Source organism: Eubalaena glacialis, chromosome 13 (assembly GCF_028564815.1).
Source record: "Eubalaena glacialis isolate mEubGla1 chromosome 13, mEubGla1.1.hap2.+ XY, whole genome shotgun sequence".
Classification (NCBI taxonomy): Eukaryota; Metazoa; Chordata; class Mammalia; order Artiodactyla; family Balaenidae; genus Eubalaena; species Eubalaena glacialis.
Window position 1 is genome coordinate 77190122 of NC_083728.1, and position 15326 is coordinate 77205447.

The window sequence follows — 15326 nt, forward strand, 5'->3', positions numbered from 1 at the left end:
CCTTATCGCCTTTCAAGGGGAGGGGAAGGGGACCAAGCGAGCCCACAGTGACCCTGGGGGTGGGAAGATTTTGGGGGGAGCCAGTGGACCTGGGTCTGAATCCTGACTCTGACACCTCCTGGCTGTGCCATCTTGGGTGAGTCACTTCCCCTCTCTGGGCTGGAGTTTCCTGTCTTAATAATGGGGGCAGCCTGACCTACCCTGGGGAGACATTGGAGAGGTCGCCCACGTACAGTGTGCAGCCCAGACTCTCAATAAAGGTCAGCTTCCTTCCTTCTGCGGCCAGGACCAAGACTTGTGCTGGAGGTGGGTGGGAGTGAGAAACCAGACACAGCCCAGGTACCTGTGGGCTGTCCCACCCTGCAGAGGGGCACTTGGGGGATTCAGGGTTTAAAATCAGCTTAGTTTCTTAGAATCAGCCCCTCACCAACCAAGATTTCTTTTTCTGGCTCCTGCTGCCCATTTTGTTGTTCCCTTTATGCACCCCAGAAATATTTATTGAGCTCATTTACTGAGTACATGCAGGTGCTGGGATACAGCGAGAGGACGCTCCCCTTGGCACTCACGTTGGGGAGGGCCGCAGGCCGGACTCGGCAGTAATGACACGGTGGTCCTGATCCCCTGGCGTCTTACTTGCTTGTCCTGGGGAATTGGAGGAAGTCAAGTTCTTTTTGATGATTTGTCGGAGAAACTGCTGAAATGTGAATTTAAGATGCTAAGAAAATACTTCTTTGTGACGTTTTGAAGGCACCTTATTGAACATCAGCTTTGGACAGGAGCTCGATATTGGTGCTGCATGTTGCATACAACTCATACTTTAAAAAAAGAAAGAAAGAAAAGAGATCGTTTTCCTCCTAAGGGTGCTCACCTTTAGAGGCAGCTTTTTCGAGGCCACGAAGCAGGGTTAAAATAGCAGAGTCTGATTCAGCCACCGGCCCTCAGAGCCCTGAGGGGAATCCCTACCCTGGCCTGGACCTGCCTGGCCTGTGGTCCTCCCCAAAGGCCAGGCTGCATGCAGGGCAATGCCTGAAACTCTGGCTTGTCTCTGCTTTTGGACGAGGGCTGTGTTGTCGATCCTGCTGATAGTTTCTCCGTGACTCTTCTGTAAAAGGGTATGGTTGGAAGAAGTCACTGAGAGAACACGGGATTCCTTGGTTCTGAAAGTTCTAGAACATTGATGGTCTTAATAGTGCAACTGTTAACCTGGGATCAAGGTGTGAGGCTAGGATGGGAGCCCAAGTGCGAAACCACAGCTCCCGCAGGTGTGAGCAGCCCTCACCATCCCCCACCGTCACCCTGGAGACGCTTGGGTCAAGGTGTGCTGTGGTTTTCACACTCTCACGGAGGCCACAGGTTCCAGGCACCCCGTGAGCCCCAGGCTCCCCGTGGAAGCAGCTCAGCTCTCTCTCCAGCATGCACAGCTCTGGACCGGGGAGTAGGGGAAGGGGACACCTGGGACACTGGCTGATGCCAGGCGGGGGGGGGCGGGGGGATGGGGCTCTGGCCTGGGCCAGACGTGGCTCCTCACCAGCTCTGTCTTTGAAGGGGACCCAGCTCATGGTAAAGGCTTGAAGGAAGAGCAGTTGGATAGGTGGATGGAGATAAACAGTTGCTAGAGACAAGGATGAAATATCAAACCTAAGCTCCATGAACGCAGCAACTTTGACTCTTTTGTTCACTGCTTTAACCACCTCCCCCCGTCAGGCACCTAGTGGGCCCTCAGTAAAGCCTGATTTGCAGTGTTTGCTTATTTCCATGGTGTAAACACTTTCGCCACGGTCAATTTCAAGCTACCAACTTGACGGTTTTAAACATGGGGTTGGAAGAGATGTTTACAATCAACTCTCCTAGCTGGTAGGAGGCAGCCCCGGCACACCACGGGTGGGAGCCCAGACAGGCAGCAGGAAGGCCCCGGGGGGCTTCAGGGAGGAGGTGGTATTCGTTGGGCTTTGAAAATGAATAGGAGTTGTTAGGGACACCAGCTACTCAGGCAGAGGGAAGAGCTTGAGCAAAGGCCTGGAGGTGTGACCCAGCCCTGAACACATGGGGGTGGGGAAGGCAGTTCCCTGTCACCCAGAGTCCAGGCCAGAATTGCTAATGACCCTGTCTTCAGAGGCAGGGCTCCTGACCCAGCCCTTTTCCATCTGCAGGCTCCGAGGGGCAGGATATCCATCTGACAAATGAAGGTGCAGAAGGGGCCGCTGACTTGCCTGAGGTCACACACTGAATTAAATGTCAGAGTCAGAACTTGAACTCTGGGCTCCTGATCCCAAGTCCAGCTCTCCTCACCTCGCTCCGCTGGAAGGCACCTAGGTCAGGGGCGAAGAAACTCTCAGCAAACACCTGTGGGTGCCTGTGCTTCTGCCCTCACAGCATCGTTGGGGTAGCTGACCCCAGCTCTGGGAGTGACCCTGGCCTGGCCAAGAGAGCATTCTATCCTCCCAGCCTCAGGGCCAGTTCAGGGTCAGACATGTGACCAAGCTGGTCCATACGCTTTTCCTGCTGGGACTGCTCAGCTGTAGGGCTAGACTGAGCCTGGAGCTGCTGGGTGGTGGGACCGGGGAGGGGGGCACCAGGAAGAAACAGCTCACCTAATATGAGGCCAACACACTGGAAAGCAGAGCTGGGAAGTGGGCATATACTCCTAGTAATATCCTCTTAAGCTCCTAGATCCAGCCATGCTTGAAACTACATTCCCCCTGGACTTTTGAGGTACATGAGTATGGAAATCATACTGTTCACCAAGTATTTCCAGCTCTTGGCCTTCTGCCCCACCTTGTGGTCAGATGGCACCACATGACCAGGATTGGCCAATGAGTGGTGAGCAGAAGTGGTAAGTCTCACTTCTGGACCAGAGCATTGAACTGACAGTCGTGATGCCCTTCAGAGTGTTCCTCTGTGCCACAGTGACCAGTGATGTGTGAGATGGTGGCTTCTCCATCAGCCCGGGGCCTCGAGTGGGGAGATGTGGAGCAGAACTTCTAGTTCACCTGTGATGGACACGTATTGTGAGCAAGAAATAAATCTTTTATTCTAATCTGCTAAGATTTGGGGGCTGATTGTTACCACAGCATAACCCAGCCTATCCTGACTGAATCAATGAGCTGTAAGTTTCCTTTTTTTTTGCTTAAGCACATTTGGGATGGGTTTCTGTCACTTGTAGCGGACAGTATTCTCATCTCATCCCTGCAGTGAGGACTGTCCTGCCATCCCAAGGAAGGACCACATTCAAAGGGGCCTGAGGACCAGGCTCCATCATGTATCATGAATGACCTTGGGCAAGTCGCTCGCTGTCTCTGAACCTGTTTCCTCTTTTGTAATGTGGGGCAGGAATCAGCCTCTCGGCTGACTCTGGGGATGAAAAGGGAGGATGAGGACATGGACATTAAATGTGTATGTGCTTCTCTGCCATCACCTTCAGCTGGCCTCTGGGTCAGATGAGGAAAGTGCTGTGGTCCCAACCCTTCTCCAGTCTCCTTCCCAGGGAAATACCCTGAAGCTGACATTGCCCTGTGCTAGGATTTAAAGAACCCAAGAACTCTAGCTTCCAGACATTTCCCCATCAGTTACTGCAAGGTCTCAGACTCGGAAGCTCTCTGGATGTCCCGGACCATCTACTTTGGGAAGGAGAGAGAGGGTGCAAATTGGACCCAGCCCTTCATTTTACTGCTGGGGAAATAGAGGCCCAGAGGGGCAGTGACTCGCCCAGTCACCCGGAGTCCGTGCTCTCCACTCTGCATCCTCGGCTCCTTTTTGGCCTCTTGTTGGAGGGAGACCCTCTTCCCCCCTCCTCCCACCCATCTGGGGACTTGGTTTGCCTGGGCTGCTGCTGGCACTGCATGCAGGATAGCCTGTCACAGCCCGCCCCACCTGTGGTCCCCCCAGATGCACCATCAAAACCCAGAACAGGGGACTTCCCTGGCAGTCCAGTGGTTAAGACTCCACGCTTCCACTGCAGTGGGTGCGGGCTTGATCCCTGGTCAGGGAACTAAGATCTCATATGCCGCGCTGCACGGCCAAAAAAAAACAAAAACAAAAAACCCAGAATGGGCCTTCTGTGGGTGATGACAGAGTGAGCGCATGTACTTCCCCTCCGGGGAGATCATGACACCAAGAGCAAAGGAGAAAGGCGTATAAACTCTCCACAATGAAGGGGATGGGACAGGGGGTCACCTGCAGTCAAGAAGCATCAACACATGAATGGAAAACAAGCGGAGTCAAGTCTTTGCTCAAATGTCACCTTCGCAATGGGACCCACCCTAGTCTCCTTACTCAAAACTGCAGCACCCCACAGACCTAGTTTTATTATTTTCCATAACATTTATTGTGCTTTTAACATATGTCTTTTACTTGCTTATCATATTTACTGTCTGTCCCACTAGCACAGGGATTTTGTCTGCTTTATCCACTACTCGGTCTCAGACCCTAGCATAGTGCCTGGCACATAGCAGGTGCTCAACAAATACTGAATGAATGAATGAATCAATCAAGCAAAGGCAGGGTTGTGACTGACAAAGAAGTGGGCAGAGAGGAGGGAGGGGACTGAAACCAGGAGGGACCCACTTGCCCTTGGACTTGGAAATGGCCCAGAATGGGACATGAAAGTGAAAATAGGGGCCTCCTCGAAGTCTGTGAATGGAGCAAGAGACCCCCCCCCCTCCCCCCGCCCCGCTGCTCACACTGTGGAGCAGCTGGGGATCTTCCTTCATCTATAGTGGCAACAGGCGTGAGGGGTTTTCTCTTAAAAAGTGATGTTCCCAGAAAAGAAATTTTGCATTCTGTCATTTTGTGGGTCTCTCAGCATCATGCTGGCTGTCCACCCCAAAGCAAACCCCATCCCTAAAAAGAAGTGTCAAGGAGGAGGTCTCTGAGGCTGGATGGCCTGAGTTGGGAAGCCAGTAGATCCACTTACTAGCTTCCAACCTGCAGGAATTATTTTACTTCCTTGTGCCTTGGTTTCCTCATACATGAAATGGGTATATAAATTGGACATACTTTCTTAGGGCTGTTGTGAGACCAAGAGTTAATATGTGTGAAGTGTGGAGAGCAGCGTGGCACATTGTAAGTGCTCAGAAAATGTTGTCACTTTGTCATCATCTCTGTGGCCAAGTCCCCCCGACCCCAGCAAGCTTTTGTTGATCTCAACCTTAAACGTGGATAGACAGCGAGCTCCAGACATCTGGAGACCCAGATGAACCAGCAGGAAACGGAGATGTTGGGCTGCTGCTGCCACCTGCTGGTGACCACTGGAACTTGGCTGAGGAGCCGGCTGAAGGCGGGGCCCCTCCCCACGCTGCGGTCCAGGGGCTCCACTAGCATCTGCCAGCGCTGTCAGGTGGCTTCACAACTGTCACAGAAACGCCATGCGGTGGGAATGTGGCGATGAGGACACAAGGTGAACGGGTAGGTTCTTTTTTTTAAATTGAAGTATAGCTGGTTTACAATATTGTGTTAGTTTCAGGTGTATAGCCTAGTGATTCGTTTTTTGGGGTTTTTGCGTGTGTGTGTCTTTTTTTCTTTCTTTCCATATTCCATATAGGTTATTACAAGATATTGGGTTTAATTCCCTATGCCACACAGTAAATCCTTGTTGCTTACCTGTCTTATGTATAGTTGTTTGTTAATCCTAACCTCCCAATTTGTCCCTCCCCCTCTCCTCTCCCCTTTGGTAACCACAGTATGTTCTTTTTTATTAATTAATTAATTAATAATTAATTATTTTTAGTAGGTTCTTTTTAAAATTCAACAAGGACTGAATTCTACTCCTTGGGTGGGTGGACCTGCATTGGGCAGTGGGCGGTGTGGGCAGTGAGACCACACTAAGCAGGGAGATCACATGTGTGTGCGCACACACACATGTACATATACACACATACACACATACTTCACACACACAACACGTATATGCACGTGCACATCTGGAAAGTCCCCGGCATAAGTGGGTCAAGGGCCCAAGGGAAGGATGGGTAGTCAGTCAGAGGACAGAGCTCACTCTCAGCCCAGGGTCCTGGGTGGCCTTGGGCGAAAGGAGGCTGCAAGGGAAGGGAGGGGACGTGGGAGGAGGCGGGCGGCAGCAGCAGATCTGCTTGAGCTCCAGGAAGAAGGGAGGTGGATCCTGAGAAGGCAGCCGAGAGGATGCTCAATGGGGGAAACCAGGAAGCAATTTCAGTGAAGAGGGAATAAAATCAGGACCTCAGTGCCAGGACCATAGAGATTACGTAGCGTGTAGCTCTCTACGTGCTGATACAGATGTGCCAGGGACACTGCAGGGTGAACAGCCGGAGCTGTGTCAATATGTAAAATGTCATCGCAGGTCTGTTTTCTCGGGGGTAGGGGAGCATAAAAGGTATGTAAATGAAGAGAAAAGGCCTGAAGGAGAAAGCAGCCTGGAGGCTTAAGTCATATCTGTAATGTTTTAAGTGTTTAAAGAGAACGGATTAACTCACGGTTTATGTAAGTAAAAAGGAGTAATGAAAGCGAGCAGGACCCTATGGGGCTCCTGGGCACAGAAGCTTTTCTGTTCCCCGCTTTTTTTGTCTTTTTTTTGGCCACGCTCTGCGGCATGTGGGATCTTAGTTCCCCGACCAGGGATTGAACGCGCACCCTCTACAGTGGGAGGACGGAGTCTTAACCACTGGACCGCCAGGGAAGTCCCCTGTTCCCCGTTTCTTGTAGGGAACAGACTCCAGCCTCCATGACCTTCCCTGAGTTCCAAAGGGCAGATTGGAACAGTCGCTAATCCGGGAAGGAAAGGGATGCAAAGACAAGGGAGGGGCAGCCAAGAAACAATAGTGCAGCCTGGGGGCAGGGTCCTGGTTCCACCTCAGGGGATACATGTATCAGTGTCTTTAAGCTATTTATTATAGAATTAAAACCCAACAAATGGAACATGTCAGCATTTTTCATACCAGAGAAGCTCATCAACAAGATTACCTGAGACCAGATTAGAGGAGTGCAAGCCCTGCACACACCCTAATCCTATCAGCAACCCCACCCTTGAACCATTGCTATAAAACTCATCAAATCCTCCCAGGTTGGGACATACAGTTTTTCAGGGAAGGAAACTGCTGTGTCCCCCTTTGCCTGGCAAAGCAATAAAGCTATTCTTTTCTGCTTCCCCCAAAACTGTGTCCCAAGATTCAGTTTGGCACCGGTGCACAGAGGCTGAGATTTCAGCATCAAGAGCCAACCCCACATCCCTATGTCCCATCTCCCATACACGTGCCCAAACTGTCCCTCAACTGGGGGAACAGGAAAGGAAACAGACTTGGCTGAGCTGCGCTTGCCCTTGGTGTTCTTCAGCTCCTCTGGCCCTCCTGTGAGGGGGATATTCTATCCCCATTTCTCAGATGAGAAAACCAAGGCCCTGAGACGTGAACATCAAGACTGGATCCCAACAACAAAGTCCTACTACAAAGCATAGGGAACTCTAGCCAATCTCCTGGGATAAACCTTAATAGAAAAGAATATAAAAAAAAGAATGTCTCTATGTGTATAACTGAGACTCTCTGCTGTATAGCAGAGATTGGCACAGCACTGTCAATCAACTATCCTTCAATTAAAAAACAAAAAGACTTGATCCTAACCCTACCTTGCTCCTGCCACACAACTGCATTCCCACATAATCAGCATCTGTTTACAAAGCAGATCACATCCACTATTCTACTTGATCTCAGAAAATCCCCCCAAATGCTAGTTTTTCACGCTTGAGTAATAATGAAAAAAGAAGAAAAAAATGATGCTAAGACTTGGCCAGGTCTTGGCTGTGCTAGGGTTCACCCTCAAGACCCTAGACCTCATGCCCCGCTCCCCTGCCCACTGCCCCGTCCCTCTGGAGTCTGGCCCGGGGACCAGGTCCCTGGCAGAAGGAAGATGGAAACACAGGGCCGCCAGCTGGGCCAGGTCAGGAGCTGCAGGTTGTGAGTGAGAGGAGCTGCAATGGGCCTGAGACCGGGCCTGGGGGTAGGGGGGCGGTGACTAGGGGGGCATGTCCCGTATGTGTGACCATCACATGCAGTGTTACCAGGTTTCTCATCTTTCAAGAGAAGATAGAGATCTGGATTTTTTTAAAATGTGAAAACTCCGATTTTTAAAAAATGTTGGTAACTAAAAAAACAACAGAAAAAGAAATGTGGGCTAAAGAGAACAGCCACGGGCCAAATCCATGTCCCAGGCCTGAGACCTCTGCGGCCTGCTGGCATCGTGGGCCACACCGATTGGCCGCAGGCCTGCCCCGGATTGGGCGCTGCCAGACGCCTGTCAAGGGACAGGCACGGGCCCAGCTGAGTGGGAGGATGGGCTTCCAAGGCAGCCGCAGGCCGTCAGGCTGCACCCAGCACCCCGCCTGTTTGGTTTTACTGGCAACATCTATTCCCGGCTGTTCCGAGGTTGAAAAACAAGGAGCCCCCAGGGGATCAAAGATTCTTTAGGAGACACACACAACAAATTGCATTTTACTTCACTTTAATTAAAAAATATATAAATACATGCCAGGGGATTTTTTTTTCTTAATAAGGAAAGAGGTTGAAAGAACAAAATAAACCCCAAACCCGCCGGGACTCCCCGTTCCTAGGTGGCAGGAGGCCTGCAGGCGGGTCACAGGCTCAGCCCCAGCCCAGAGGTCAGGGGTGCTGCCTGGAGAGGAGCAAGTTTTTGCCGGGCCCTCGGCAGTGGGGCACCCAGCCCTGCTCCGTGACACGTCCCCAAGAGGCCCTGGCCCTCAGGCCACAAGGGCTTTCCAGGGAGCAGGGAGAGTCCTCCGCGGCGGGGTGGCTGGAATCTGGAACGCGAGGTCTGCGTGGATGGGGCAGACCCCCGCGGCCCCCAGCTCCTGACCCCTCACTGGCCAGTGGATGTCCGTACAGAAGGCTCGGGGCCTGGGCAGCCTCGCCTCGGAAGCCCTTGGAGGACGCTCCCCACAACCCAGGTTCCAGAGAGATCGGGAACACGAGGAGGAGAGCAGGCAGGACCAGTGTCTCCAAGCTCTCCCCCAGGTCCCGGGCTGATGAAGCACAGTCCTTAGGGCGGCCCCGGAAGGGCCTCTGGGCAGGCGGGTGGGTGGCCTTCCTTCCAGAGTTCCAGGCTGGGAACCACAGGCGGGGCCGCAGGCTGGGCACACTGTGTCCCCGTGTAGCGGGCGAGACGCAGGGCCCCCCATGCCCCAACCTCGCCAGGCTGCACCGCACACGTGGGCCCCCCAGGAGAGAACACCCTCTCCTCAGGGCCGGCGGCGGGAGAGGAGGCTCAGAAGTGGACCCACTTGTTCCAGTTGGCCTCGTGGGGGAAGGCGCGGCCCAGGCGGAGCGTGCAGTCCAGCGTGGGCTCGTAGAAGACCATGGGGCTCCCGCCCGGGCTGGGGGGCGTCTCTGCCTCTCCGCCCGCCGGCTTGGAGAAGAGCGAGACGGCCGGGAGCTTTCTCAGCAGGCGCTTTTGAACGCAGCCGAGGGATTCCAGGCCCTGCAGACGACACAGACAGACCGGTTCACAGGGGCATTCGAGGACCACGTCCTCTGTGCCTGGAGCTGCTCCCAGAACAAACACCTGAACCTGGCCTTGAGAGACGAGTAGGAATTGACCAGGGGGGTTTAGGCAAAAGCCCAGGGCAAGAGAGAGAAGCGCGTGACCAGCATCTGTACAGTGGCCCTGTGTTGAGCAGGGGTTGCAGGCCAGCTTCCAGCTGGGGTGCTGTTTGGCCCAGACCTGCTGTAAAGTGCAGGGAATTCCACACTGAACTTCCCGTTTCCACTTCTGTTGAGGAGCTGGAGGCCCAGGGCACACAGGGCCGGAGCGCACGGCGGCCATCAGGCCGAGCTGCCCTCAGGAGGCCGCGAGCACGTCTCCAGCTCTCCCTGCCACCCACGGGGGCTTGTCACTCACTACTCACCTGTCCCTGTGGGTCTGTGAGCCTCTGAGCCCTGGTCTAGAGAAAAAGGGTCAGAGGCAAGACCCCGGGAACGCCGACATGTAGGCCTGGGCAGCAGCTCGGGGCTGGGGAAGGGTGCTGTGAGGGACGGCCTGGGGACACGAACCCAGGGCAGGGGTGGGGGATGTGGGAGGCTGGGCGCCAGCAGCGCTAAAGGGCACAGAGGCCAGAGGCAGGAGGACAGAAGCGGGCATGGGGCTCGGCCAGCACCGCGGCCTCGGAGGGCAGCGGGGCTGACGGGGGGTGGGGGAGTAAGCAGTGCGGGGGACACCTGGGGCCTGAGGCTCTTCTGAGGAGCCTGGCTCTCTGCCAGGAGGCCAGTGCCCCCTCGCGGGCCGAGCCTGTACGTGGCGGCCACACCCTAGAGCTCGGCCAATGCGCCCACCACCCCTGGCCCTCTGAGACTCAAGCCCAGACCCAGGAAGAGGGAGCTGCAGTGGGGGACGGGGACCCAGTGAGGACCCTCCCCGAGCCCAGTCACACCTGGAGCAGCTCGAGCACAGCGAGGGGCTGCAGGACGCCCTCGTAGTGCTGTAGCAGGCAGCTCTCGGGCACACCGGGCCTGGTCATGATGTGGTGCAGCACGCCCTCCATCATGCCCTTGATCACAGGCGTGTTCAGGCGGCCGTCCACGATGCGCCACGGGCGCCCGATGAAGCGGACGCTCTCACAGTCCCTGTGGGGTGGGCACATGGGCGTCAGACTCGGTGGGGAAGGGGAGACAGCCACTCCCGCGTGGTCCCAGCTCCGGGGATGGGACACCAAGGCTCGGGGAGGTCTGGCGCCTGGCCTGGGACTCAGGGCTGGGGACCGTCTCCCTCTTGCTCTTCCACCTCCTGCTCCCCTCCCATCTGGACAGACGGGGTCCCAGCCCCATGGCCCACAAGCGCCGGACCCACATCACCGCACACTGGTGGAGGTGGGGGGATGGGGGCAGGGAAGAGCTAGGACCTCTGGATTTTCCAGCTCCATCTGGGACCCGGGCCACTGGCTGCCTCCCCTTCTGACCAAGCTCTCAGGTCTGTACTCAAAAGTTCTACTTCTGTGCTGTATACGGGGGTTCCAGACACACTTTCCTTAGAAGGTTTCTGCTAAAAGCTTAACCAGTGACTGGTCTGACACACAGGGTCCCGGCGTGGGACAGGCCCCAGGGTAGCTGGACACTTGGCTCCGACCGCGTGACTGGACCCTGGCGGGAGGCTACACCTAAGCTGGGAGAGCACGGCCCCGCCAAGCTGAGGGTGATGTACACACTGGGGCAGGCGCCCCGTCGCCAGAAAGGCTTCTGTGACACCCACTGTTCCTGACGGACCGGGCGCTACAGCAGTCAGCACTGCTGGCCCTCGTCCACCACGTGCAAGGAGCACCTGCCTGGTCCCCCCGTGAGCGGGACCAACAGTCCCTCCCGTGTCCGGGACCCCTGTGCCAGACAGATCTTTGTGAAAGACCTTCACGTAATAACTAATCTTGGACCCCGGGGACAACCCCCAAGGCCCTCACCGCTCCCCCCGGCCCAGGCCACGTGAGTCTGAAGCACACTCACCTTTCCCACGCTGCCTGGGAGAGGCCCCCGGCCACAGAACTGTCCGCCAAACCTGACAAGAGAGAAGGGGTGTGGGAGACTGAAGAAGGTGAGGCTCATCTCTCCCTCCCCCATTCATTCCACAAGTCCTTCTGGGTCTGGGGATAAAGCAGTGAACAAAGCAAAAGCAATCCCACTCCTCAGAGCCTTCTTCCCGGGGCGGCGGGGCGTTGGGGGCAAAGCCTGCACGCCCAGGACAACACAGGACAGGTGGCGGGGTGCAAGTGTGCCGGAGAGCGGCGCGCGCCTGGCGCCCCGACCACAGAGCTGGGGGTGTGAAAGCCTTGGGCAAAAACATCCCAGAGGGTTACAGCAGGGGAGAGGGAAACAGGGCCCCTGCCAGGCCCCTGGGGAGGCAGGACCCTCTCCTTTCTGCTTCCTGACAGGGATGCTTCAGGAAACACCTCTTTCCAGAACCAAAAGAGCGCCGCATCCTCACGATTCACAGGTCGGCTTAGGAGCGTCTGAGGCCTCTGCCCTCTAGTGGAAATACGAGTGTCAACAGGCAAGAGCTTCCCCCTCGAAGTCGAGACCGTGAAAAGCTGATGTAAAGGCCCCTTTTGTGGCTGCAGCAGGTTCCCCATCAGGCCCCGTGACAGAGAATGGGCGGGTGGGGGAAGGTGGGGTGGGGAACAGGGTTTGGTACCTCTGGGGTCTTCAGGGCCCTCTGGAAGCTGGGCCTGACAGCTCAGCTGCTCTTGGCCTGGGGAGCTGGGTACCCCGACACCCTCTTGGTCCTCCTGCCTGGCTTCCGATGCTCTGGGGGGAGGCTCCCTTACGCCTGTGTCCTCAGGAGCTGTGGTGGGCAGGGCAGGCACCTGGGTTTCTGGCTCTTCTTCTGCTCTGGGCCCCGGGCTGGGGGCCAAACGCACGTCCTGGAGTGTGGGCCTCTTTGTGGGGGGCTCCAGGGCACTCTCGGGGTCGGCCCCCCCGCCCTGGCTGTCCACATCTGCACTGGCCCAGCTGGCACTCCTCTTGGCGCTCAGGGGGCCCTGAGAAGGTGGTGCCTGCCTCTCAGAGGGGTCGTCCTCGCTGGAAGGCCCCTCAGGGGGTCTGGCCTGGGGATCTTCTCTTTGAGGGTCAGTGCCCTCCTCTTTGTCTTTTAGCCGCACCGAGTGCAGGAGCCAGGGCTCGGCAGAGGCCACGGACACCAGGCGAGCGGTGTTGCCGCCGACTTCCAGCACCTGCTGTTGCTCTAAGAGGTCCTAGGAAAAGCAGGAGACACTCGGCGTCCGTAGGGATCCCCAGGGTCATCGGGGTCCCCTTCCCCTGCCTGAGGTGTTTAAGCGTCCTGAGCAAGTGGCCAGCCCAGCTCCTTCAGGACAGGTGGCTCCGCCTGCGCCCTCAAAGCTGATGTGACCTTACTAGTCTCCTTCTGCCTGGCCAGCTCCTCCTAGACTTAACACCCCGAGGGTTACCAAGTTCTTCTGCAAAAGCCATAATTATTCCCAAGCGAAGGACAGTGACTCCTTCCCTCGTTCACCACGCCCTCTTCCCACGTCCTTGTTCTTATGTACGAGCTGCACCAACTCTGGGCAGCACACAGGGATTCACCAACATCTTTTTCTTTTATATTAAAAAACCCACAAGTCAAGATTCAAGGAGTTTGCCCCTGTTCACAGCCTGGACGCAGGACTCACACCCACATCATGCGGGTCTGGGGAGGGTCAGCTGCGCATGTGCCACTAGGGCCCTGTGCTGGGCACCAGGGAACAGAGGGAGCTGCCTGCCCCTCGCCTCTGGCAGTCAGTGGGATCCGCTGCCTGGGGAAAATCCTCACCCTCCCTCCCAGGGCCCCAGAGGCACCATGAGTTTTAAGAACAATCCAAGACCAAGTGAAAGGTACTCAACAGCCCTCTTGTATTTCCTGCATGGGTAAGAACTCCTTTGATAATGACAAGTATCGACTCCCCCCCGCCGCCCTCGCCCCAGGAACACACGCAACGCAGGCACCTCCGCAACATCAGTAACACGCAACATCGATAACAGCTGACACGCGGGAGGGCAAGCCAGGTCCCGGGGCACTTGATCTAAAAGGTCCAACTCTTCTCACATTCTTTGGGTTCAAGGGTCACTGATGAAAATGGGTCCAGGCAGGTAAAGCTGTAACCAAGCAGGACCCTATGGGGCCTTTGCGGGGCAGGCCTTTCCCCCATACCCTCTGCTTTAGCTCCTCTCTGAAGTACCCAGGTAACAGTATCTGGTGCACTTTCCTGAGTTGTTTTACAGATGTGAAACCACCCCCCCATCAAATGGAAGAAATTTAAATTTGCAGTCCCCAGACCTACTGGCACCTAAGGACTGACAATGTTAACCCCTGTGACACCGCCCTGTTCCCTCACCATCAGCCAATCAGAGAACTGTACACGAGCTGATCACGTACCCTGCGACACCCCTGCCTCGCCTGGCCTTTAAAAATGCTTTGCTGAAACCTTTCAGGGAGCTCGGGGCTTTCTGGGGCATGAGCCACCTGTCTCCTTGCAGGGCCCTGCAGTAAACCTTTCCCCCCTCCAAACTCCGACGTTTCGGCTTGTCGGGCCTCACTGCGCGTCGGGCGCATAGACTCGCGCTAACGAAGCGGTGAGTACTGTGGACCAGGTGCAGGGTATCTGGAGACAGCAGAGAGCTGGGGAGGACAAGGCCCATGGCGTGGGGGGGCTCGGCCAGCTCTGCTGAACAGGGCCCAGAGTGGCCAGACCTTCTAACGCTCAGGAGAAGCTGGCAAAATTTCAGGCAAGATCTCCTGTCTTCAATGTTGACAACTAATCCAGCTTTTGAAAAAATTCCACTACATGCCCCAAGCCAAGCCCACCCGCAGCGTGCGTCTGGCCCGTGAGCTGCTACTTCTGGCTTGGCTACCACAGGCCACCTGAGAGCGCAGCTCACCTGGACGTAGTCTTCGAAGGTCCGGGAGCGCTCCCCGTCCGCCCTCGCCAAGGCCGAGAACCTTCGGCTCAACTCCGCCCTGTCCACCCCAAAGCAGCCGGCCGCGGCGATGGCCCCCTGGACCTCCAGGGCAGCCGACACGTCTCCGGGTCTGTACCCAGATAGCGCCACCTGGTGGGCGAACTCTTCCAAGCTGCAGGTGTCCTCCTGGCTGTTTATCAGCCTGGTGAATGTGTCAGGGAGGCAGGAGGTTCCCACCATCAGCTCTTCCAGAGAAGTGACTGTGGAGACCAGGAGGACCAGAATCAGCCCTGAGAAGCCCCTCCCCTCCCCTCCCCAGACCAGTGTACAAGCGATGCCGAGGCAGGTCATGCTCCAACACCGACTCACTGCTCCCCAAATGTCCAGGGGTTGCCTTCTGGGTGGACACGGTTGGGCCCCTGGCAGTTGGGTTCCTGGTACATGCTGCCCTGGGCCCTTGACTGCAGCCCACTGGATCCCCAGGGCCAGTATGATTCTCTTGTTCAAGACTCACAGGGAAGGGCACAAAGCTGGGGCTGGGGTCTGAGAACCAGAACCCTAGAGCTCTGGAGGGAGCGGGGTGGTCCTCCACTCAGGCTGCCCGGGCCCCACCCTTCCTGATGCTCCCATGTCCACGGCTCCTCAGACCCCGTGAGATACGCCGGGACCCCTCCATAAGTCCCGACTTTCGTTCACACCAGACACGGCTGGTTTCTGGTGCTTCCTGTACAAGGTGTCTCTGCTCAGACCACAGGCTACAGGTCATCACATTTTTGCCTGGGCCAAGCTCCTGACACAGCACAGAATACTGACTGTAGTTGTGAAGGTAAACACCTCAACACGCCAAAGTAAAGGCAAGTCAGACAGAGCGGGAAAGGGGTAGGAAGGGGGAAGAGAAGTGCAGGGACGAGGCCC

General features: G+C 56.1%; 1 protein-coding gene across 4 annotated transcripts in view; it reads right to left on the reverse strand.

Moving 5' to 3' along the window:
• Window positions 1-8446: 8446 nt before the first annotated feature.
• GTF3C1 (general transcription factor IIIC subunit 1) overlaps window positions 8447-15326 on the reverse strand; it is a 72536-nt gene continuing 65656 nt past the window's right edge. For all 4 annotated transcript variants that reach the window (XM_061210303.1, XM_061210304.1, XM_061210302.1 and 1 more), the window contains 5 exons: window positions 14391-14671; window positions 12151-12709; window positions 11466-11517; window positions 10406-10598; window positions 8447-9456 (listed from right to left, as the gene is read on the reverse strand). In XM_061210303.1, the coding sequence (XP_061066286.1) occupies window positions 9244-9456; window positions 10406-10598; window positions 11466-11517; window positions 12151-12709; window positions 14391-14671 (1298 nt within the window). In that variant the 3' untranslated portion in view covers window positions 8447-9243. The remainder of the gene's footprint in view (window positions 9457-10405; window positions 10599-11465; window positions 11518-12150; window positions 12710-14390; window positions 14672-15326) is intronic.